At 37.6% G+C, this 24,362-nt stretch overlaps 1 protein-coding gene across 1 annotated transcript in view; it reads right to left on the bottom strand.

Annotated features, from left to right (window-relative positions):
* The window catches only part of COL14A1 (collagen, type XIV, alpha 1), a 112,936-nt gene that overhangs the window by 24,055 nt on the left and 64,519 nt on the right, over positions 1 to 24,362 (bottom strand). The window contains exons 23-35 of the mRNA XM_009079201.1: positions 23,978 to 24,124; positions 22,201 to 22,275; positions 20,919 to 21,058; positions 19,575 to 19,698; positions 17,906 to 18,049; positions 15,771 to 15,935; positions 14,170 to 14,208; positions 13,811 to 13,949; positions 11,486 to 11,628; positions 10,515 to 10,624; positions 8,126 to 8,284; positions 4,007 to 4,084; positions 3,650 to 3,736 (exon numbers count right to left, since the gene is read on the bottom strand). Of these exons, the coding sequence (XP_009077449.1) occupies positions 3,650 to 3,736; positions 4,007 to 4,084; positions 8,126 to 8,284; positions 10,515 to 10,624; positions 11,486 to 11,628; positions 13,811 to 13,949; positions 14,170 to 14,208; positions 15,771 to 15,935; positions 17,906 to 18,049; positions 19,575 to 19,698; positions 20,919 to 21,058; positions 22,201 to 22,275; positions 23,978 to 24,124 (1,550 nt within the window). The remainder of the gene's footprint in view (positions 1 to 3,649; positions 3,737 to 4,006; positions 4,085 to 8,125; positions 8,285 to 10,514; positions 10,625 to 11,485; positions 11,629 to 13,810; positions 13,950 to 14,169; positions 14,209 to 15,770; positions 15,936 to 17,905; positions 18,050 to 19,574; positions 19,699 to 20,918; positions 21,059 to 22,200; positions 22,276 to 23,977; positions 24,125 to 24,362) is intronic.

The following is a 24,362-nucleotide window of genomic DNA, read 5'->3' as shown; positions in this document are numbered from 1 at the left end:
AGCAATGCCTACATCTGTTCATCATTTATTAACCAACTGTCGCCTTTTTTATTAGTATCATCTGAGACACTGGAGTAACATATATCTATGGATGGCTGCCATGTGTTCTTCAAAGCATGCTTCTTGTGCATTGTCTTCTAGGACAGCATAAATATTTCTTTTTTTCACTTTTTTTTCCTCTGATCAATTTCCCTCTTCCCCCACCTGAGTATATTTCTTAATCTCTATACGTATTCTGCTTTTATTTGTACTCAAAAGGACCTTTTACAACTAGACACCAGAACTAAATAACATTCTTTAGAGGCCACAATAAGCATGTATAAAAATAACAGCAGTTAAATTAAAAACATAAAAATAGAAAATGTGCTTATATATATTATCTACAAGACTTTAAATTGGAATGCCAATAACAGACATGTTTGGAAACACCAGTGTATTCTTGCTCTTCATTGGTGGTATCGTGATATTGTCTTCATATGTGTGATCATAGAGCAGTTTTCTACTCCCTGACCCAGCTCCTTCAGTCTTCTTGCTTCCATCCCACAGCTCTACAGCCATGACCCGTTCCACTGTGGCTAGCTCTGACCCTAAAATCTCATCCCACGCTCTCCACAGAACCGTGTTCCAGTTGTCAGTTCCAAAATTCCAGATGCTCACATTCCTGCATTCCAGCCCTGTAGCTCCTTCAGTCTTTTCTCCTGCCTCTGCCTTTCTCCTAACTCTCTCTCAGATTAAAAAATTCTCAACACAGTAACTGTGACTTTTTTAAGTGGACAAAATCACACAGTTTTGTCCCACTTTGTTCTTAGAAAGAGGTTATGCTTTTACTAAGAATACATACTTTAAAATGGCCAGAAGTTGAGCCATTAAATCATATGCATTAAGATTCATGCTGCAGTTGGTACACTTATCTATTTTTTTGAAGCCAGTAACCTTTGCTTGGTAAAAGCACAAGTGCCAGAAAAGCATTGATTTAAGATGAAAACAACAGAAGAGCTCCCCTCATTTTTCTCCTAAACTTGTTTCGGTGGCTATTCCCCAGCACTACTAAGCTTATGTGATTAATTTCAAATTTTCAATTTCTTTTGCTTCTTCTTTTTCTAGCCAAGAATGCCTGTTATGCCTTTTCCCCTTGTTTTGAATAATTTCTTAATAGCCAGTGCTTTCACCTAGTGCTTAATCAACTGTTACCAAGACACTTCCTTAATTATTTTTAAAAGTTGAAACCTATGAAGCACTGAAAACTTTTCTTTGCAATTAGACTTCTCCAATCCTCCAATATTCTTGTGTCCTTCACCTTCTTCAGTTCTGCAGCACTCCTTTCAAATGCAGGCATTAGTTTTGTGTGATATCTTACATTTACTTTGTGTCAGAAACTTCAGACAGCAGGATCAAGTTCTGTTAAAGATGAAGCCGTAAAAACAGTATCCTATAATGAAAATTCCCAGATAATCCTAACTCTAAACAACACTTTGTCTTACCCAAAATGACCCATTTCCTAAAAGAGCTTTAAAAGTCTTTCCAGAGTTACTATCCCAAACAAATGGAAGTCTTTTATCTGAAGTCTTTTTAGCCTAATGTCTAAAACTGGCTTCATGGTAGAATCCTGATCTCTTAAACAGAAAAATCCTTGGCTTAGAGAAAGGTCACATGACATTTTAATGACTTGGAGCACTATTGACCAGACATAGCACATGTGACTATCTGACTTTTGGCTGGCACAGAGATGAACGCTGACTTTATTCTTTCGCTCTGCTTTTTCCTAGACCTCATACTTCTTTTTTTACTTTTTTTTTTCCAGAGCTATGCCATCTAACTGTCTAGCAAAAAAGCATTACTTATAACAGGCTGAGTTCCAGAATCACATACTCGCCTGCCTTGACAGCGATTTTTCTGCTTGATTTTAAGCCTCTTCTTGCATGGCACTATGCTACTCAAAACATTGCTAACCCTAAGTGTAATACATAGAAGTGCATTGTTTCACTGCTGGGTTAAGCCCTAACAATTCCTGATCCACATATCTTTTGAACTTCCAGTTAAATAATTTTCCAGCATTTTTCATTTTACTGTGAAATGTGATCAAACTACTCAATTTCAGTGACATTTTTATGGGAATTGTCCCATTTTCTTTTTCACAGACCACAAATTAGATGCAAAGATACTTTAATCCATACTTAATTTAAAACCTATATTCAAACAGGAGAACAGAATAATTTCTTCTTGTTCAAGATACTGATTCAATTCAGAGAATTTTCTCTTGAATTCTTTTTCAGGCTTTTGTTCCAAAGCTTGAAGAAAAGTTCTTGCAAAAAGACTAACTTCTGAGTTGCTAATAGGATAAATGCCTGTTGGGATTTACTACATAAATGCCTTATGTGAAAGTTAATTTTGCATCCCAAGTAATTTGAATACTTGAAGTCAACATTTTCAGAAACTTATTTTCCTTTGCATTCTTCACCAGTTCTTTCCCTTCAAAGCATGTTCTTGGAGCATCCAGGACACAGTATGAGCAGAGAAATACCCAGTTCAAACTTTTCACAGGAGGGCCTCATCTCAAGGAAACTTAGCAAGAAGCCCAGGATGCCTATCAGAGTTATCAATCTAGACATAAAAGAAAAAACACAATTGTTCTACAAACCTCCCAGTTAGGATTCTCATTAAACCAAATCAATAACAGTGCATTGCAAACAGAGCCTGCAACTATTCTAAAATGATAAAAATCAGCCTTGGGATGCGAGACTGAGTTTTCTAATTTAGTATCATGTATTTCCATTGTCTGGTCCTATCCATTGTCTGAGTTTCTATAAGCCAGTAAAGAGAAAGGAGATTTATTCCATCTTTCTAAGACACTATACTGAGATGGAAGGAAAGTTGAATTCTAGCCTTGTGATTACATAAGAAACTTAGATATACACTTACTTAACATTTACACAGTAATCACTTAGATGAATAGATGAATACCACCAAAATAAAGCATAAAAGTTGTGACTGCTTTTCATCATTCCCTGGCAAGCTAGAAAAACTTTCATTTCAGCTTTCACCAAAGCCAGATCTTTAATTTCATCTTTTCTTCCCTTCACTCCTTTTGGGTACCTCTCTGTCTCTAGGAGCTCTCAGAAGAACCTGCACTTTCAGTTCTGCTTTCCAATAAATATTGTCCTTAGGTAGAGCATTTAAGACAGAAGTCTTTTATGACGTAGCACACAAATGGCATTATGCCCATTGTTCACAAGTATAATGTACAATGAGCATTTCAGAAAGCTAAACTTCAAATTCAATACACATGTGCCAGAGTAGACAGAGCAGGTGATTAAAAACTTGAAAAAAAATGCCACTATGACATATCCACTAATGCTACTAACAGGTGACAGGGTTCCAGGTGCAAAGAATATCCCAGCTGCTTCATGTCTTGAGTAAACCATTAAAAATTGGACTGACCTATTGGGTGAGGTTTTTACAGTGTAATATTCTTCACATAATTTATAGCATCTTTGCTATAAACAGGATATAATTTTATCTCTTTACCAGCACTTAAAACCCTAATTTAACCTTATTAGTTATACAATGGCAGTATATTCACATATTTTGGAATAAAAGTGGCCAGTGAACTACTTGGCACAGTTAATTAGAAACCTGAATAAAACCTTACCGGTGGTCCAGGAGGTCCAAGAGGACCCTTATTGGCTTCTGAACAGGAACAAGCATGAGGAAGGGCAGGGCAGTTTTCCTCATCTCTCTAAGGAAAGATTAAGATAGGAGAAGAATGATGTCCAAAACTTCAGAAGTGAGGGATTTTATCAATCTGACACACAGTACTGTGTGGATGCCTCAAAAACACCTACTTGATTTAAGAACATACATCTCGTTGACTTTCAACAGTACAAGTAATCCAAACAGACTTGTGCTTTTTTGAAAGCTCTTAACCATCGATTTCCATGAAAACCATTGTCTCAATAAAGGGGAAAGTAAAAGGTAAATTCTACAGTTACTGAAAGAGGTTTCTTACCAAGCCAGGAAGCTCACAGCATTTGTCTCGATTGGCCCATGAGGTAGCACAAACAATGTCAAACATCTGTAACTGCAGCTGTTTCAAAACAAGGATGATGTACAAAATGACTGTTAGGTGTAGGATCAGTGTAAAACAGAGCCATCAGCAAGCAAATCTACCTTGATTCAGCACTCAGATTAGACAGAGGAAAGGCTACTGACTTCAAGCAGCAAACCAAAAATACCTAACTTAAACAATAAATCCACTGCTTTTATCAAATGTGTGTTCTAACCAACTCATCTGAACTATCAGACATTACATACATTCAACAAGCTGTTCAATGTTAAATGCTGCAGACATTTATTAGATTATCCTCCACTCATTGATTAAATTCCTGATTTTGCCCAAAGGTTCCTCCCAATACTTTTTTTATATAGCAAAGGAGGCATCAAAAGCCAGGCAAAAGAGAGCTCAGTTTCTCAAAACTGAGTAATTCCCCTTAACCCACTGGTCTGCTGCTCAGATTTTATCTGGGACAAGGTCTCCTGTAGCCTATTACTTACACTGGAGCTGAGCCACAAATAATATTTATCATTTTCTCCAGTTTAATTTTACTTTAGAATATGCCCTCTCTTATCCATATTATCCCCAGGCAATGAAAGTTTAAGGATGGAGAGAAGCTTGCTCAACATGTGACAACACTGGGCAGAAAAGAAAATTCCCATCACAGGTCTGAGGACATGTTTTGGACAAGAATTTAATCTACAAGAACAGACACATTTGCTAAAAATAGTGGCTGCTAGGTACTCAGAAACAATATACCAAATAGGACTCAGTGGTAAAACCAATTGTCTCCTTTACAGCCTTGAGTGGGAAAAAGAGTTCAGAGAGATGAAGCATTCTTTTGTTACTATTTCTATTCTTTTTTCCATGCCTCATTTATGTGTATATTGAATAGAGGGGAATGGAACAGAACATCCCTCTAAATTAACCCCACATGTTAAAAAATTTGAGGAACTGCTAGAGATAGAACTCTCTTTGGTTTTGCTCCTATTATTATTTTCAGTGGCATTATTTTAAGACCAGAGCAGAGGAATGAATTTAAAGATTTTCTTAAAACTGCATTTCTTCTAAAGCTGTTAAAATTAACTACATATGTGCACCTTTGGGTTTGCCTCATTTTTTTCCTTATATAAATCATCTATTTTATTTTAAATAAGGGCATACTTTCATATACACAGACATTCTTCTCACCTGCCTGCAGATTAGCTGCTTTATAGATTTGTTGTACTACAGATGCAGACACACATGAGCTGGCTCCATGCTAAACACCTCAGAGAGCTGAAGTGCAGAATGTGCTTTTGGACCCTTGGTTTGGCCCCACAGACCTCCACTCTGAGTCCAGCAAGTCTGCAACCCTGGCTCTGTCAAATGCAAGCTGGCTCCATGTGGAGCCACTTAGATGTCTCCCTCTTTGCTACTAACACAAGGAGGACTCATCTTGAGTACACCAGTGCCCTGGGACTCAGACTGCCCTTGGCCATTTGCATGATACTGTACTTAAGCAAATAAGACACCCCACGAAAGGGGTTCAGCAACACCTGAGCTGGTTGTGCAGAAAGCAGCTTAGGTTCAGAAGCTAAGTTGTGTTACCAATTTTTCCATAACCCAGTCCATCCCAACCTATTCTGTTATCCTGAACAGTGGAATGCTGACCAGTACTGGCTAAATTTATACAGTCCTACACAGGCATGTATATGCATTCATTTTCTCTGGACTAGACAATATGGAGATCCACAATGATAAAGCATGTTGGTGGAAATGAAAGAGCAAACAGACATCCTCTCAATTGCTGTATTCACCATCCAAATGTTGAATGACTTGGTATTCTTATTTGAAAATATTATGTGGGTTGCTCCGAGTCAAGCTAAATAACAAAACAAAGCTTTCTTTGCTACTATTGAACATTTATCCATAATTCTCTGTATTCACAGTAATTTTGCTTTCTAAATATCCAGCCCTGCAAGCAGAACCATTAAAATGGAAAGTCTGCCTGTCCTCATCTAACCAGCCTACAGCTCTGCAAAGACTTCCCAAGAGCACACCACATCAGATGCTACTTTTTTAACAGTACATATACATGGAGACAAACAAGTTGAATTTAAAAGAGGAGGAAACATCAATGAAAAGAAGGTTTATGAATTGTAAATAAACAATGCTTTAAAGCTGGACTTTGCATCAAATCCCACTCAAGGAATAAGGAGTATTCCTTGCCACATGTCACAGTCAGGTTTCATTGCTCTGGCCAGGTGGAATGTCTAACCTAGAGACACCTCACTATTCAGGGATGTTAAAAAGGTGAGGCACCTTTAGTCTAATCACCTTTCTGTCCTACCTATCTCTATTCTTGTCTGTGCCTTGAACTGTTGCACACCATATGCATTAATGGGACAAAAAACTCTGGTACAATCATATTCCCTCAAAATCAGAATGTTTGGCAAATTTCAGGTGATTGCACTGTATTCATTTATTTAAAAAAATACACTCAAAACATTCTGGCAATGCTAAACTGTTCCATGTGAATACAGTTTGAACAAAATATCCACAATTTTATTCCAAAATAACTGCCTGCCTGTTTTTATTTTGTGTAATAACTCTAAAGCTAAGAGATCTACAGATCTACTACCTGTAGTGATAAGAACCTCTATCCTGCCTCCTACCAGAGTCCTTTGATGTCCTCCAATTTTCAGAGTAGGACACCAACTCATTCGTGCCATAAATGTGACTATTCACCCGAGTTCTACTCAATGTGAGTAAATCGTGCGGAATGGAGACTTTAAAGAATGGTATTTGGATGCTTTCCTGACTTGCTTGTGCTTTGGTATATGTGGCAATACTTGAAGACAGCTGAACACTACAGAGTAAAGAATTTCCATCCTCAGCTACACATTTGTAGTCTTACATCAGTTTTACAGTTCATTTGAACAGAACCAAATTTTTCAGTGAGTGGGCAGTTTGACTTTTCTTTTATAAATTCTTAGGTTCTAACAAACACCACCATTTTTCCACTTCTTTACAAAGCTGTCTCTAATTCCAAGATTTCCTTGGGGAAAAAAAGAAGTCAAGTCTGCCTTTTTCAATTGGAATGTGATTACAAAGGCTTCTCTGTGTAAATGTCTTTACAGGCTTCATATAATTATTATCTATAAGTCTGAGACCTGCAGGCTCTTTTATTTTTTTTCAGTACCGAAATGTATTCTGATGGCTTATTTTTTACTAAACAAGAGTATTTTCATGTAGTAGCAAGTAAATGCAGTTTTGAAACCTCCTCCCTATTTAAATTAAGCCTTGATTTCATGGTTCCCATTTTCTGCTAACCTCATTCTAGGGCCAAGAAAGTTCTAAGAAAATTAACAAACAGTACTACACAAGAAAAAAGTCAAAACTCCCAAATAAATCTCTTTAATTACATCTGAAACAAAATGGAAAGAGTCCCATTGGTTGTCATGAAAAAGAATAATCAATTTCTGCTTCTAGGAGAATAATTTCAGAGTACTTAATCTCTGGGCCCAGACATTTCACATTCAAAATTTTTAATATTAGTAGAGGTAGATATACTGAGATAGGAGATTTTGGGGACTGTCTGTGCCAAACCAGCTTGGTTATTCAATGAAAAGACAGTTAGCTAGGGGGCAAACACAGAGTAAGAGGGAATAAGAGACATCAGGAATAATTGTCACTCAAAACAAAGTTTAAATGATCCCAGGCAAAGGAGTTATACATTGTAATACTCTGTGTAATGAAATTTAGAACACAAGTCATATCTAAATATACCAACTGTGTTCACATATGTGTTTGAGAATAACATTTGAACAATGATGATTTATTAAAATAATAAAAGATAGATTTTGCCCAAATTGACAACCATTGCAGGCTTCCACAGAAGTCCTGAAATGCTGGAACTTGACTGTAATTTCAAATATGAGTTCACTTGGCTTCAACTTATCTGCAGAGTTAACTAACTTACTTTACTTACTTTTAGTTAACTAACTTAATGTCAACTAACTGCAAAGGTCCCAAAGAGTTGGGTTTTTTTATATTTTAAATGTTTTAAAGAATGGTTATTGTTCTACTCACTGGTGCAGAGTTGTCTCTTGGTCCTCTGGATCTCACCATTCTCCCCAGCACTTCTATGCCATCAGAACTAATATTCCCTGCTGCATTAATTGTCTTCTCACCCACTTGCTTGCAGTCAATAATTATTTTGGCTGTAGTCTTGCTGATAACAACATGCAACTAAGCAAAAGAAAATTTGCTTTAACATACAAAGAAGCATATGGGATATGTGTGTTCTTTCCTGGGGAAAGGGAGGCATTTTTTGAAAGAGTTCCTAACTCCATGTTTGCTCATGAAACTCAAAGAATAATCCACAGCAAATAACATAGATGACCTCTAGAGGTCCCTTCCAATCTGAATTATTCTGATTCTAATCTGTTTAATGAATTTAATTTATTTTTCTACTTGTGGTACATCTGCATACAAATTGGCAACTTACATAATTTATTCAGTAAGAAGATAATTTATCCCCCCAAAAAGATCTACACAATGTTCATACACCACTTGGATCTCACAGAATCCTTGATTTATGTGGTGAATAATAATTCCTGGGCCTTGCATGATCCTGCTACAGAGCATTGGACTTCACCAATACTTCCTTTACAGCCAGACACTTGCAAAAGCCAAAGCTAAGCAGTAAAATTTAGTCTGTAAATTATACATTAACCACACAGCAAGAGCTGTCATAGTAAAGTTTTTATGCTGAAAAAACAAACTCACATAAAATGCAGTACAGAAAAGCAGAGCAGAGCAACCAAGTTCCTTCCTTCTGCTTTGATCACACTGTAGAACATTGCTGATGACTAGCTAAAATTGGCCCATCATGAGCAAACTCTCAGTTAAGCAAAGGAAAGAACAATTTGGGGACAGGGGCCATGGGAGGAGACCAGATGAAGAGCTGATAAAATGTAATCTCTCCTCTATATCAGTACACTACAAGGACATCAGAACCTCAGGTGAGAGAATGACAGGAAAAAATCCTGCAGCTGCTTTGCTCCACACTCAGCTGGAACTAAATAACAACAATGTTACTGTGGATCTGTCTCCTGCACCTTTCAAACACACATGTATATAGAATTATCATTCAAAATCCAGAAAAATGCTTAAGAGGACAATTTCCTAAAGCCTCATATAGTCCTCCAAAGCACAACTTAAGAGTCAGACTCTTAGCCCAGTTCTGACTAACCTTCAATTTCTTGCTCCATTGATTTTAAAGAAAGTACAGAAAAGCTAATCTCTGTAAACACTATACCTCAAATCCACAATCTCCTTTTTTTGGTTTTTTTTTTTGGTTTTTTTTTTTTTTTTTTTTGTTTAGAAAAGGTACAAACATCAGGAATAAAACAGAACAACAAAAGCAACTTCCCTAACAAGTATGTGCTACAATTCCAGCACTACACCATCTGGTTTCAGAAAGAAAGTTACGTGTTCTTAAAAGTTCACCATAGCATAGTCCTTAAAATATATTTTAAAATTAAAACTAATTAAAAAATGATTTTCTTTTTGTTGGACATTTTCTTTTCGTTCTGAGTGACATTGCTAATCCAAATCTTAAAAGGAAAAGCTATCTTATTTCTAAATTGCCTTTCAAGACAAGTGTTTTTAAATGAACTCTAAAATGCAGGCACAAAGAATGAGACAAAACCTGAACACATCAGCTTCATGATAGAAATGATGATTTGTTTAATTCATCCGATACAGGAACAGTGTGGTCAGCAGGACCAGGGAGGTGATTCTGCCCCTGTACTTGGCACTGGTGAGGTCACACCTTGAGCACTGTGTGCAGTTCTGGGCCCCTCAGTTCAGGAAGGACATTGAGGTGCTGGAGCAGGTCCAGAGAAGAGCAACGAGGCTGGTGAAGGGACTGGAGCACAAGTGCCATGAGGAGAGGCTGAGGGAGCTGGGGGTGTTCAGCCTGGAGAAGAGGAGGCTCAGGGGAGACCTTATCACCCTCTACAACTACCTGAAAGGAGGTTGTAATCAGGTGGGTGTTGGTCTCTTGTCTCAGGCAACCAGCAGTAGGACAAGAGGGCACAGACTCAAGCTCTGCCAGGGGAAGTTTAGGTTGGATATTAGGAGGAGATTTTTTACAGAGAGAGTGATCAGGCATTGGAATGTGCTGCCCAGGGAGGTGGTGGATTCACCATCCCTGGAGGTTTTCAAGACGAGACTGGATGTGGCACTTAGTGCCATGGTCTAGCAATGATGGTGGGGTCAGACTCGATCATTGAGGTCTCTTCCAACCCATCTGATTCTATGATATTGCAGGGACTTACAACGCTTTGGTAGGTGATGCAAAATACATTTCTTTCGGCAGCAGTTGACCTCATGAAAGATGATTTCAAAACACAAAAAAAAGTCCCAAATCTTTATTCAGAGTATTTTCCAACCCCCTATTACCATTACTAACCTTATGAAAGCTCCCATAAAATATCTTCCTTATTTCAGGACCTTCAAAAGTCACAGTTTGAAAATCTCCTTTGTAGTCATAGTTAAAGAAAGTCAGAGTTTTGCCACCATCTGTGTGAGAATGAAATTAAGGGCTCTGTGTTAATGAAAATACCTGACAGTGTTTGAAAGTGTCAATTCTGTGTTTAGCAAAGCAGACCAAAGCTATCAGACCAAATGTTAGTAAAACACATTTATAGCAATATACTGACCTGGAAGTATAAAGTTATCTCCAAGAAATGGTCTTTCCTGGTTTGACAGGAAGAATAGGCCAATAATTAGGAGTCTCCCTCACCCATGTCTACCTGATCCTACTCTCTCACTAGTTCTATGTGGGACTTGGGCAAGAAAAACACATCCTCAAGCTAGCTAAACACCTAATTCCCACGTATTTCAAGGTGGCATACTGGCAGTGATAAAGAACAGCTGTCATAGTATCTTCATCTTTTCAACAGTAAATATGGAAACCTTTTACATTATAATCCCTGTTTTACATTTGTGGATGTCAAGTAGAAGTGGAAAGACATCAAGAGTTCATGTCTCCAGCTCTAAGTCTTCTGTCTGCCAGACTGCATTGCCTCTACGTATACTGTGAGTACCACTAGCATATATCACGATAGACACCATTAGAATCAGATTCAGAGCACTCGAAATTTTAAAAGCAAATGAGTACATCACATCCAATTACATCTAGTACAGCTTTTTGGATTTCAGTTTCATTCCTCTCAGTCTAAAGCAGTTAGCTCAAAATTTAACTCCAAATTAAAATCAGTTAAATTGAATCTAAACCCCATGCATTAGAGGGTACCACCTTCCTGACTCAAGTAGCTGTTCTGGTAGCAGATTGAAACACTGGCAATAAATCTATACACAGAATCTATACACATTTGTACAGCTAAAGGCAAAGTCTTCAATAAAACACAAAATACTTACTGTCTAAAATAACTCCAACCAGTGGTTCATATCCTTCATTTAAAATCTCCCAAAGAGCAAATGGTTCCTGAGGTGTGTCAGGGAGTATACGAAAGAGAAAAGTGATGGTGTAATCAGAAGGGAGACCTTCAGGATGCAAATACCTGTAAGAGAAATAATGTCTTTTAAACTGATACAACATTAAATCTGATGATTTACTCATCAGAAGTTCACTTAACATGCTTTCTATTACCCTGCATCTTTCTTTAGAAATCGAGACTGAGAAGTGATATGAATAAGTGTTTACAAAATCTACTCAACTCGATAACCATCAAAAGAATACTTAAGAAGAAAGGAGAAGTTATATTTTCCCTTGAAATTAAATTTACAAAATTTCCCTTAATTAACAACATTTTTTCAAAATTTGAAGATCAAATCAGAGGTCAATTGGAAGTAAAGCTGAGATTAATTATAGTAAAAGCTTTTAAAGAATGGCAACAACTTGCAAGACCTTTGCAATTGTCTGATTTCACAGACAATGGAAATGGAAATTGCTTGGAAGATCAGTCTCAATAGACATGTCCTTTGTCATTAGACCCTTACTAATGGATTAAAATGAGGAGTGACAGACTCTTACAGGAAGCTTTATAAAGTATAGGGAATGTAGTTTATACATTTCAAAGCCAATACATAATAAAGTGAAGTCAAAACATGTACAGAAACAGTCTGGTTTCCTAGAACTTTTGCACAAGAGAGAGGTAGTTTATGATATAAAAGAAGTATGTTATTTTATCTCATTTCCTAAAATTAGTTATTTAGTACTTCCAAATTAATTTGACCTTTCATTATCAAATCCCAAAGTGGGATATTTGGACAAGTGTCTGAGACAACTAAGTGTATTTTAAAATGTTAATTAGTCTGATTCTGTAAAATCATAGTAAAGGGATGTGAAAGAAGCCTGAAGAGGTTATTTAAACAATTTCTTTTCCCCAAATATGACCCATTCCTTCTAAAGCATTTCTGGCACATATAAGATGTATAGATATGAATCATGCAGAATAGGGAGTTAAACGTTATATATAAACTATATATTCTGCACAGTGTCAGTAGATGATCAAATGTGATGTTACACTGCCCATTTCCCATAAAGAAAAGAGAGGGAACCTAACAGATCAAAGAAAAAAGGCTTACAGTGTGTCTGTTGTACAAGAATGACAGGTAACTGAATAAGCAGGGTGGGTCAAACACAAGGGTTGGGGATACAGAGCTCATAAAGGAGAATAACATGAATGGCCTTCAGTGCACAGACGAGATGACAAAACCAAGTGGCATCATTCAGACATACCTGCAGATCATCAAGAGAAAGTTGTTCTCTGAAACACAGAAAGGAGTGAAAGCCTAATGAAGCAGTAAGACTGCGCTGGGGTAGCAGCTAGAGGAGAGCATATAAATGCAGCAGATACAATTAGAAAGAAACAGAAAGGGGAAAAGAAGTGGGAAATGCTTATCCCTTGACATCTCAGTCCATTTAGACCCAGGAGGAAACTAAACACAGAGAATGTGAAACAGCCCCAAGAAGTATAACTCCAATTGTGACACAATAGGTTAATCACACAAAAAGACTAATATGATATCTAATATAAACCTCCAAAGTAATTTCCTACTGTTTTTCTTTCCTTATCTCAGCTAAAGAATATTTTTTGGTGCATCTTCCCTATGTAATCCAGCAGAGCCACTTCTTTTCTCTGGTGCCATTTAATACAAAGTGGGGGACCAGACTGAGTGGAACAAAACACAACAAACACACTGTTCATAGAAGAAACAAAGAGTTTCCATCACTTCCTCTCTGAGGAATGACTGTGAAAGTTCAATGGGAGGAATCATCATTGCCTCCTCCATAACTCTCCCAGGACACAGTACTTGTGACTGGTGTTCATACAGATTCTTCTCAGCAAAGGGGATAATTTTCCTTTTTGACCAATAGATGGGCAAAGACGGGAGTAAAAGTGACTAAGGACAGCAAAAGCAGGTTCTCATTCTGAACCTCACCTTAAGACATTCTGAACTCTATGAGACTTCAACCTGCACTCCAGAGGCACCTTTCACAAAGTAGTACATACTGGAACCTCCCCAGGTTTACCTACTTTTACCCACAACTTCTATTTTTGAATGAAACTGATTGAGGATTCAGGACACCAAACACTCTTCCTAAACCATCAGTAAAGTAGATATACACTAGAGCCTCTGCTCTTCTGACTTAAAAATACTAGTCCTTGAAATGTATAATTGCCTGCACTGGAAAATTATCTTAATGTGTCTTGTGAGCATTTGTTTGTTAATACATACTTGGTAGGCTGGGATACCAGGGCATCCTTGTGCAGTCTGTAACATGGGTAAACATTAAATGTACCAGGCTCCATTGAAACCCCTTCCACAGCTGAAAACTCCTTTTCAACCAAACCAAACATCTCCATCATTTTAAATCCTAGAAGGTATCAAAACATATATTCTATTAATTAAAATTAATGCTACATTACAGGAAACAAAAAAAAAAAAGGACAAAGCCAGTGCATCAAAGAGTTTCATTCACCATCTGATTAACAGGTGTTAGCATGAAGGGGAATTTATTGCCTAATATTGTGAAAAACATGTAATGGAAATGATTCCATAAATCAGAAACAAAAATTAACACAAAATTACTATACCTGCAAAATTATTGCCATCTTTAACTACCAATGGGCAGGCTGGAAAAGAAGGAAAGATATATTTAAGTATATAAGAGGTGTCCCACCAGGTCAGAACAATGATGCACTCAGTCCTGTACCCAGGACTCTATCTCCAACAGCAGTAAAAGGAGATGCTGTTTAGGAAGGGCATGCAAACCTGACTAATTTCTACTCCATTCACTTGATGCTTTTCAGGATCCACAAGGGTTTTAGCAAAGACATTAAGGAGTATATCCCTGTGTGTTCCATATAATATCCTTTTATAGATTTCTTGTCCATGAATTTGTCGAATCCTTCTATGAACCTTCTATGCCTTCACAAGCCCTTCAACAAATTCAAATTTGTTGAAAAAGGCCAACCAATTCAACTGCCTGCTGCATTATAAAAAGTATGTCCTACACTGGCTTTTAACTAAGTGTTTCCTAATTCTCTATTTTTGAGCTTCTCCTGCCTAACCCCATCTCAAGCTCGATTCTGCAGTTGGATTCTCTGTACCTTTTCGAACTCCACAATAGCTTGGAAGCTATTGTGAAAGCTGTGAGTAAGAGAGACCAGAATTGCACACAGCTCTTAAGATGCATGCACACATTTTAAATAGCTGGTAATCTGGTTTATATTTTTCCTTTGGCAGGAAAGAAAGCACACTAATCTCTTTCAGGACAGGTGTCCTGGGAAATCAATAAGCCTAGAAGCAGTGTGTCAACTAAGTATGGGATGTGGGATACTCGTATTTGAAGATCACTTTTAGAACACAAGCACAGGTGACCAATAAATGCTACTGTTGAGTATTCTCAGCGGTCAACATATTCTCTACCATTGAAAATAGAGTTTATGGTCAAAATCTCAGAACTGATGGTTCACAAGCAACATTATTTGTGCTAACTAGCTCTGATAACTCGGTCTCATGATAGGTCACAGCCCCATGCACAAGGACTCCTTACAATCACAAGTGATTCACATCAGCTATGCACAGCCTATCTCCTGGCTTATATACAAGGAAATATATTGAGGGCACACATCTAAAAACACATGAATTATTGACCTCCAGCCATTAGGTGTTGCTCTATAATGTCTTTCCCTTAATCTTCATAGAGGCTAAAGTGTGGCTTTCTCCCAGATTTCAGAGTTTTGGCATGTTTTAAGCTTTTCCTTAGGCTATAACTCATCTACTTCCTCTCATAATTCAAACATTAATGATAGGCTCTCCACTAATAAATTAACCATGTGACTTGAGTAATAATGAATGTAGCTAACTGTACCCTTACAGGGGATTAAAGCAACCTAGAAAATAAAATATAATTAACTTTTATGATTCTGAACTGTTCACAATATTGCACATCTGAACTAAGGTTTTGGCAACCAATGGCTGTATTCTGGATTTGTAGCAACTAACCACTTATTATTTTGAAATCACAGCACCTTCATTTCCTTAATCTTTTATGGATATAACATTAGAACATAATATCAGCAGTAAATTATATTAAAAGATTAAGAATATCTCTTAGTAGAAAAAAAGTAGTTACAATCCCCCCAATATTTATCATTTATTTTGGAAGCAAACACAAGTCAAAATGGCTAACTTGCTGATGCAGTTTCACAAACGAAAGTGATCAGCTCATCTTCAATCTTTGTAAAAGCATCAAAGTCATCCACAAAGAAGACATGTCTTTCACTGGGCTTGCTGCCAATATTCACCAACTCTGAGTAGTCAGCATCAGCCACTCCAATAGCAAAGAAGCTGAAACCTGTAAACCAAAAAAAGAACACTCTTGTGTGGAAATGCAATATGAACACAACAGTATTTGCGCTGGCTCCTTTCCTGATTAAATACAAAGGTGGACGTTTTATTAGTGTCCTATAGCACAAGAAAATACACAAACGCAATCTAAAATAAAGACAATACATTCTCTGTGAAGTATTTCTTTTGGCTATTTATGCTCTATTTGTTAATTACATTTAAACCTTAAATATGTTCTTGAAGATATTTAAGACTACTCATTAGTTTAAAGTTTTAATGCACATTTAAATGTTTTTCTAATGATGCTATACTGTATTACACAAAAAATATCCATGTACCAAGTATAAAATAAATACAAAGCAGAGAAATTAATTTTCTGTAGGTCCTTTACAGATTTTTTCTGTGCCATATATTAATATATATAATATTTCAAGACCCTGCTGCCTTATGAGTGAACACTGAAATAACTGCATTCTCGTTTCACCAGCAACTTAGGTGCACTAGTTGAATCTGTTTTGTATATTCTTCATGAATATATTGCAAAATTTGAGCCCAACTTCAAAGATTTATTTTAAATGGAAATTGTTCCTATATGATTCAGGGGCAGCAAATTAGGTAAAAGTTTTTCAACGTTTTCCTTTCCATAAAACATGAAGGAAAAAAACTCTCTATATCAGGTTGCATATAGTTAATGGACATACTCTTCTTGCATGGCTCAGTGTCAAATTCACTCCAGTTAAGCAATATTGTCTCTAAGTCTGAATGAGGCCCAGGGGCATTCACCTTCTGCAGAGCTTTTAGCATAACAAAACGTTGACTTAATACATTATAACAATATCTTCACGTCTCATCAACATCAGCACCTCTTCATGCCAGTCTCTATCACAGATGCAAGTCAGTACCTGCTCCAGCCTATCTGGAGCCTAAGTGTACAGCATGCTCAGAAGGAAATGGGAGAGAGGAAGTCATTTGCCAAGGTGACACATCCCAGTCACCATATACCCTCACCATATACCTCACTCTCCTCTCAAGGTCATTGCCAGTCTAGTAGTCAATAATGCAACTGCAAGACTAGCCTGAGAGCTGAACATCTTTTGTTCAGTTTAGACACAGACTTCAATTCATTCACCAATACAGGGTTTTCTTGACTGCTACTGACTGCTACTTGAAACACATTACCACTTTTTGGTGATAGGCTTTATTTATGAAGGCACTACACTCAGTGTCTATCCACAGAAAAAGGTAGGCAGCCAAGCTGGACAATCACATTTGGTTTCAGGAATCAGTGATATACACTGGGAACTTCATAGCTGTCAAAGCTGAAAGCAAATAAAAAGCACAAATGTAATTTCTTCTTAGATCACCTCACATTGAAAGGAAGACAGCTTTTTTCTTCCATCCTTTAGTTTTGTTCCATGTGACACACTGTGCCCTTTGGGTTTTGATACAAACCTGTACAACAATCAACCCAGTTCTTAGACTCACAACACAGTGTGGCTGCTTAGAACTCTAAAACTGGTGCTTAAAAAAATTCCTAAATGTAATTAGTGTAACATGAGAGCAGATCAAAAACAGTAAAAAAACACATGAAAGAATTTTCAAAGGATCTCTTGTATAGAAAACAAAACAGTTCAGTTTGCTGGTAACCACAAGACTGACTACTCTTTATAGATGACAGTCCAGATTCTCAGGATCATATTTCCCAAATTCTTCATCCTGGGAGAAATTCCATTGACTACTACATGATTTTAGCACTGTTGCCAAAATGAAAAATAATAGCATTAATCACAAAAAAAACCCCACCTGAATCTAACCATATCCTAGTGGTCTTCTGTGTTTCTTAGTAATTGTCTGTTTTCTCTAATCTTGAATATTTTCCTGGAGCAAAAGTTATACTTATCTCATGCCCACACTTATGTAGATATAAATTAATGACAAAAAAGAAAATGTGAATGGTACTTAAAACTACACATTTACCATCCAGTTGCATTTCTCTGGAGACTTTGTTCACATCGTCTTGTGATCGCCCATCAGTAATGACAACCAAAACCTTTGGAATGCCCCTTCTCATGCCTGCCTCTCCAGTAAACAAGACTTCTCTTGCATGTTTAATGGCTTTGCCTGAAACGCAAAATGGACAACATACTTTCACTGTAATATAAATCCAGTTTCTATTGGCTTGCCATATATTAGACATCAATAAAAAGAGAAATCTGTTAGGTCCCAAGTAGTCTGTAAATTAGTACATGCTGTAGTTATTAAAATCAACATTTAGGAAAGTTTCATTTTGACTCTAACCTATGAAAATTTGATGGCTTCAGCCATCCATTTTTCAGTCTAGAAAATGAAGGTCAAGAATACAAAATGTTATGCCCTGGTTTCAGCTGGGATAGAGTCAAATTTCTGCTTAGTCACTGGTACAGTGCTGTGCTCTGGATTCACTATGAGGATAACGCTGGTAACACACTGATGTTTTGGTTGTTGCTAAGCTGTGCTTACCCTGAGTCAAGGAATTTTCAATGTCTCATACTCTATCAGTGAGGAGCTGCACCAGAAAATTGGAGGAAAGCATGGTCAGGACAGTTGACCTGATCCGGCCAAAGGGATATTCCATAGCATAGAACATCATGCCCAGTATATAAACTGGGAGAATTGGCCAGGAGGAGCCAATCACTGCTCAGGGATAGGCTAGGCATCAGTCAGTGGGTAGTGAGCAATTGTACTGTGCATCTTTTTTTTTTCTAGGGTTTCATTTCTGTCTCTCTTTTTGTTATCTTCCTTTTCATTACTGTTATTACAATTATATTTTACTTTATTTAAATTATTAAACTGTTCTTTTCTCAGCCCCCAAGTTTTACCCTTTTCTGATTATCCCCCCCATCCCAGCAGGGATAACGCTGGTTTGGGAGTGAGAGCTGTGTGGTATTTTGCTGCCAGCTGTGTCAGAGATAACAAAACTTTCCTTTTCTGGATTCTAGGGCACAGTCCATGTTAACAACAGAGAGTGCCATTGCAGTAAATGGAAAATGTGTTATTTTGATAATACTGAGGCTGGATACAATGCAACAGCTGCAAGAAATTTCTGTACAGTCTGAAAATAATAAAACATATGGTTTCCAACTAAAAAGATTTTAACCCTTTCATCACTCATCTTTAATTTCTTCACATCAGAAAGATATCTTAAGGGATTACTTGAAATGCAACCTCATCCAGTTAACAGACGTTTTCCCCCGTCCCAGTTTTAAACATCCCACTGAGGCTTAACTGTCCTGGCTTATAACCAAACAGACCCTCCACTCTGTCCAGTTTTCTCCATGCTTTGCAAGCTCCCTCCCACCCTCTCTCCATTCCCACTTTTCTGCCTGCTTGTCAAGCTGGTTTCATATTACTTCCCATTCCACCTTCCACTATCCCCAAGGCCATTTGCTTTTGCCCAGCTGCCTCACTCCCTTCCCCCCTGATCCTTGCCATCACTGTTGGTCAGTGAGGTGAATATGCAGCCGTAGGGGCTGAAGGGTTTAAACTGCAGATTACAAAGACTTTGTCATTTCAGAGCCCAAACTTTCACCTCCAGTGTGGAGACACACAGACACATTAAACCATACTGCACAGAAGTATCAGGGAGAAAAATCATGACCTTTCTCACCTGTTTTTGTATTTCCTCCTTTGTAGGCTATTTGCTGAATAGCTTCAAGAAGAGTCTCTTTTGTTTTGTATGCATTCAATTTAAATTCTGTCCTGGGATCATCACTAAACTGAATTATTGCCACCTGTATACACAGAAGATGTTAATTACAAAAGCACCACCCAGTGCACAAGCAAAAAGTAAGGGAATTTGAGCATTTAGAACAAGGATTTATCTTGTAATGCCACTTCATCCTCAAGTTGAAGCCAGATTTTTTTACTCTTTAAAAAAACTGTCACTAAATAAAGTTTAATTTTACTCTCTGCAATGTTGGCAACCGTCTAATACTTTCTGGTTTCATTTTGCAGCAAACAGGATGAGAAAAGTAATACCCACTTTGGCAAAAGCACTCTCAATCGAGCTCAAAAGCAAAATTCTGGTTACAGTTGCTCACACGTGTACAGTTATTCATACGCAGAACTCCAGGGACCTTATTCAGCCTGCATGAACTAATAGCTGCACATAAGTAACTTGAGATAGGGAGTAAGACTGAAGCAAGCAACAGAAAGATCCAAGAACATACTCTGAAATATTGCCTCTCTCAAATATGGTGCTACATGAATTCAGACCTTGCATTTCAATACTTTACACTAAACCCCTACAACTCACAAAGCATATATTCAACTTCATATTCTATAAGTGGTGTCCCTGATTTAAAAGAAGGTATTATGTGTAAGCTTCTGCCTAAGTTTCTGAAACACCATGAACTATATTCTGGGCAAATAGCTATATAGCAAGAAACAGTAAAAACTAAGTATTCTTCTCCAGGGTTTGGGCAAGTTAAAATTCATTTCCAATGCAATCCCATGCTACATGTTATACAGATAACACTTAAAACTAATATATTTGCCAACAATCTGTTCTGGGGCAGATTCAGTCATCTCTCTAAACAAACACGAGTTGATCAATCACTGTAAATACTGTATTTTATTTCAAGCACTGAGCATGTGATTTTAAATAAAAGAACATTTAATTTCCTTATCAATACCATTTTTAGCTTCTTTGGAAATAAATACCACAGTGAGTATCAATACCAAAAACATTAACACAATTTGAATGTCATTGGAATGACTTAGAGGAGACTGAAATGATACTTAGCCTTCATAATACCAAAATTCATATCATGAATTTCTCCATATGGTGTGCATAAAAAGATATTGAACAAAGATGCTATCTTATAGCAGTTTATATTTTCAAAAGAACTGTGAAATGATGTGTGTTACTTTAGATTCATTTCACTTCTGGTGCTAATCTCAAGTACCCTGTCAAATCCATGTACCCTCCATCTCTCTACAAATTGATTACCTGTGTTCCATCAGGACCAATCTTATCCAAAGCTCCAACAGTGCTATAGAGAAAGCTAATTATTTTGTTGAAATTGTCATCTCCGATACTCCACGACCCATCCACCAGGAACGCTAGGTCAGCTTTGGCTGCTTTGCACACTGAGGATGAAAAGCAAGTATTTTGGAGTTAGAGGAATGCCTCAACCCATGAAACCTCATAAATCACTTAAGAAAATGCAACTGTTGTGCAAAGCCCTTGTTTAATGTTAATAATGCTTTAGCAAACAGACCTGCTGGCATTAACTTCAGTGCAGGTGTAAAACCAGCTGAGCTCTGCAAGGGAGGAATTGTCTGCCCTGACAGATCCTATCAGAGAATACACTTCAAGGCCATAATGATTCTTTAATGTCTGGCTCACCATTTTTATTTAGGTTTGTAAGTAAAGTCATGCATGAACTTAGGCAGTGTCAGACTCCTAGCATGACGCAGTAAGCAAGACTAGAGAATCTGAAGTGTGGATGTTCCCAGTGAGAAACTAGTCCATTCAGAAAGTTACCCTGAATTCTGTAGTATTTTATGCACTTCAAGTGCACTATGTAGGAGCAATGCAGGTTTGCCCCATCTTATTTTATTCCAACATGTACACTTGCTCACACAAGTTGCTCACTCTTTCATGGGAACTGGCAACTTTCAACACTCCACAGGATCCAAGACTATTGCTTGGGGTCAGAAACAAACAAAGTTATGCTTTTTAACATATTTCATGGGTTTTTTTCACTGTGCTTATGGGTTAAATTCTCAGTTGATACATCAGTTTGGTCCACCAGCTTCAAGCTGACATATTTTGATACTCAATCTCTAACAACGATGCTCTCCTCACAAAACTGTTACTTTGTACCAAACACTACATGTTCAAATGATACTGGACAGGCATTTAAAGAGAAGAGACAACATGGCCAACACTTTTTGCATTACGTAAAGTAGACATATATTTAAAAATCATGGTGCTATAAAAATTGAATTATCCTGAGATGTCTGCTTCAGTTGCAAAATATGTATGGTTTAGGAGTTTTGGAAAGAGAAATTCTCACACACATTAACCCTCCTTTTGGCAAATTTCAACAATACAATAATGATGTCAGATTTCTGGCTCATTAAATTTAAGCCAGCTGCATTAACAGTGTTGCTGTAGCAAATGCATTTTAAGATCTGCTCCCCACAGGTATAAAATACCATCAGAAGCATAAAAATATTGCTTCAACACCTTAAAATTGTTATACACTCACACACACAGCACTTACCCTCTTTTGCAGGTGGGATTGTAGGTGGTGGAGGTGGTGTTGAAGGTGTTGTTGGTGGCTGAGTTGGAAATGGTACTGGAGAAAATAAAAGAGAGGAATATTAAAATATTCTTAAAAGCCCAATATATTCTATCTGTAATAAACACAGCATTTTCTACTCATCTTATCTCTAATCATCTAGTTATGCAATTGGAGATAAGTGTGGGTGAGTGTCTGCAAGTAATTTCCTCCTCTTCTGACCACCTGAGAAAGGATACTACTATTACAAAACAATAATAGCTGCATTTCAGTGTGAATGATACAATGATATAGCTGAACTATTACTGGAACTATTATTGAAACTGCCCCTTTTTGAGTATCCCCAGTGTACTAGGCCGTGGGGCACTCCTGTTCCTGACCTAGAATCTATAACTCATTTTGGAAAGTGTCAGTGTCCTTTTCCTTTCTGACCACAACCAGTCCTCAGTAACAGAAAGTAGGTCTGAAAGTAGACGCTGAAACACCTAAAGCCTGGGACCTCCATGGCCACAGCAGCCCAGGACCAGGCCCTTTTAGAAAGGGTCACAGCTGCTGTAAAGTGACTTGAAATGCTGCTCTCAGCACCAGAGAGGTACAGGTCACCCTGAAGACTGGTTCCCTCTGGGGTGATACAATAATTTGCCTGCAACACAAACCATCTTTCCCAAATGGACACGTAGGCCAAGGATTCTTTCTCATGTCTCCTAACTCCCTGAACTCCAGAGCATACTAAAAGCAGGAGAAGCTTGTCTTGTTCCCCTCTGCTCTGAGAATGTGTTCTGGACAACTGAGAAGTGGAGTTATGCACCTGTGCAAGTTTTTCCTATGTGAAACTATAAGTGTGTGAGGAAAAGAGGAAAAGTCTAAACATTATCTACCCCAAGAGAAGGGTAACAGCATTGTGATGTAGAGCAATATAGTATGAGAAGGGTACCCCTGAGATTGAAAGAAAAATAACATTAAAATATGAATTCTGTTAGTCCTGTATTTTGGTTTGCAGTATTTTGAACTCATGAGAGCAGGATCTTGTCGTCATAAACATCTCTGAGGGTTTTTTTTTCTGTCTTATGTTACTGAGAATACTAATAAAAATGTTAGTTGGCTAGTTTCTTTTAAAATACTGAAGTAGATAGGGTATCGAGGTTCCATTTAACTGTAAAATATTCAAACACTGGTGAAACTTTGCTAAATAACAAGAGCTGCACAATACAAAATTACAAAGAACTACTTTATGGTGCGAGTGACCGCACACTGGAACAGATTGCCCAGAGAGGTCATGGATTATCCTCACTGGAGATATTCAACAACCTTCTAGACACAATCCTGTGCCATGTGCTCTAGGAGTTCTAGAGCGGGGAGATTGGACCAGAAGACCCACTGTGGTCCTTTCCAACCTGACCCATTCTGTGATTCTGCGATTCTCTATTTGCTTCATTTTTCTAGATTCTTTTTTTCCCCTCAAAGTCATGGGTCTTCAGAGCATCCCCTGGTGGGACTTTTTATGAAGAAAGCTAAACCATCCTCCCTGTTTCATTCTCATTAAGAAGTACAATACAGTTGGTGAATGTGACTTCAAGTAATACACAGCAGTGGTGTGAGAATCCTGCAGTTCCTGTGGAGGAGTCACAATGTGGTTGAAAAATCAAAAGCTCAGCTAAAGGAAACTGTGCAGAAATAGCACATCTGTGGGCAAAGGGCAGAACACAAGAACCAATCAAGCATTACCTGTGCTGGCTGAACATTGCTCTATTTTACTCACACGTTGTCTCCATGATGCTTACAGCAGGACCCTCGATCTCCTGAAGCTGTGTATGAACACTGATTTTATATTCAGTTCCAGGCATCAGCTCAAAGAAACAATGTCTAGATGTTCCTCCACCGAGAGTTACTTCTTGCTTTTTGCCACCTGGAATGACAAAAGTAACCATTAAAACATTTTTTTTTTATGGTCTTATTGACTAACGTAATTTCAATCCTAAATGAGAAGGGGACGTGGCAGCAGATGAAGGGCAAGTGGTTGATACAAATTAATAAACAACATGCTGCCTTATTTTTTGATATTCACCTCTGTTCAGAGGTCTCTAACATTTCCTTCTTCATATTCAGTAGGAGGTGAGGAATGTGTCAAACATCTTCAGGAAAAG

The sequence above is a fragment of the Acanthisitta chloris genome, unplaced genomic scaffold (genome assembly GCF_000695815.1).
Source record: "Acanthisitta chloris isolate BGI_N310 unplaced genomic scaffold, ASM69581v1 scaffold3927, whole genome shotgun sequence".
In the NCBI taxonomy this organism is placed as follows: domain Eukaryota; kingdom Metazoa; phylum Chordata; class Aves; order Passeriformes; family Acanthisittidae; genus Acanthisitta; species Acanthisitta chloris.
This window is presented reverse-complemented; position numbering and strand designations above follow the sequence as displayed.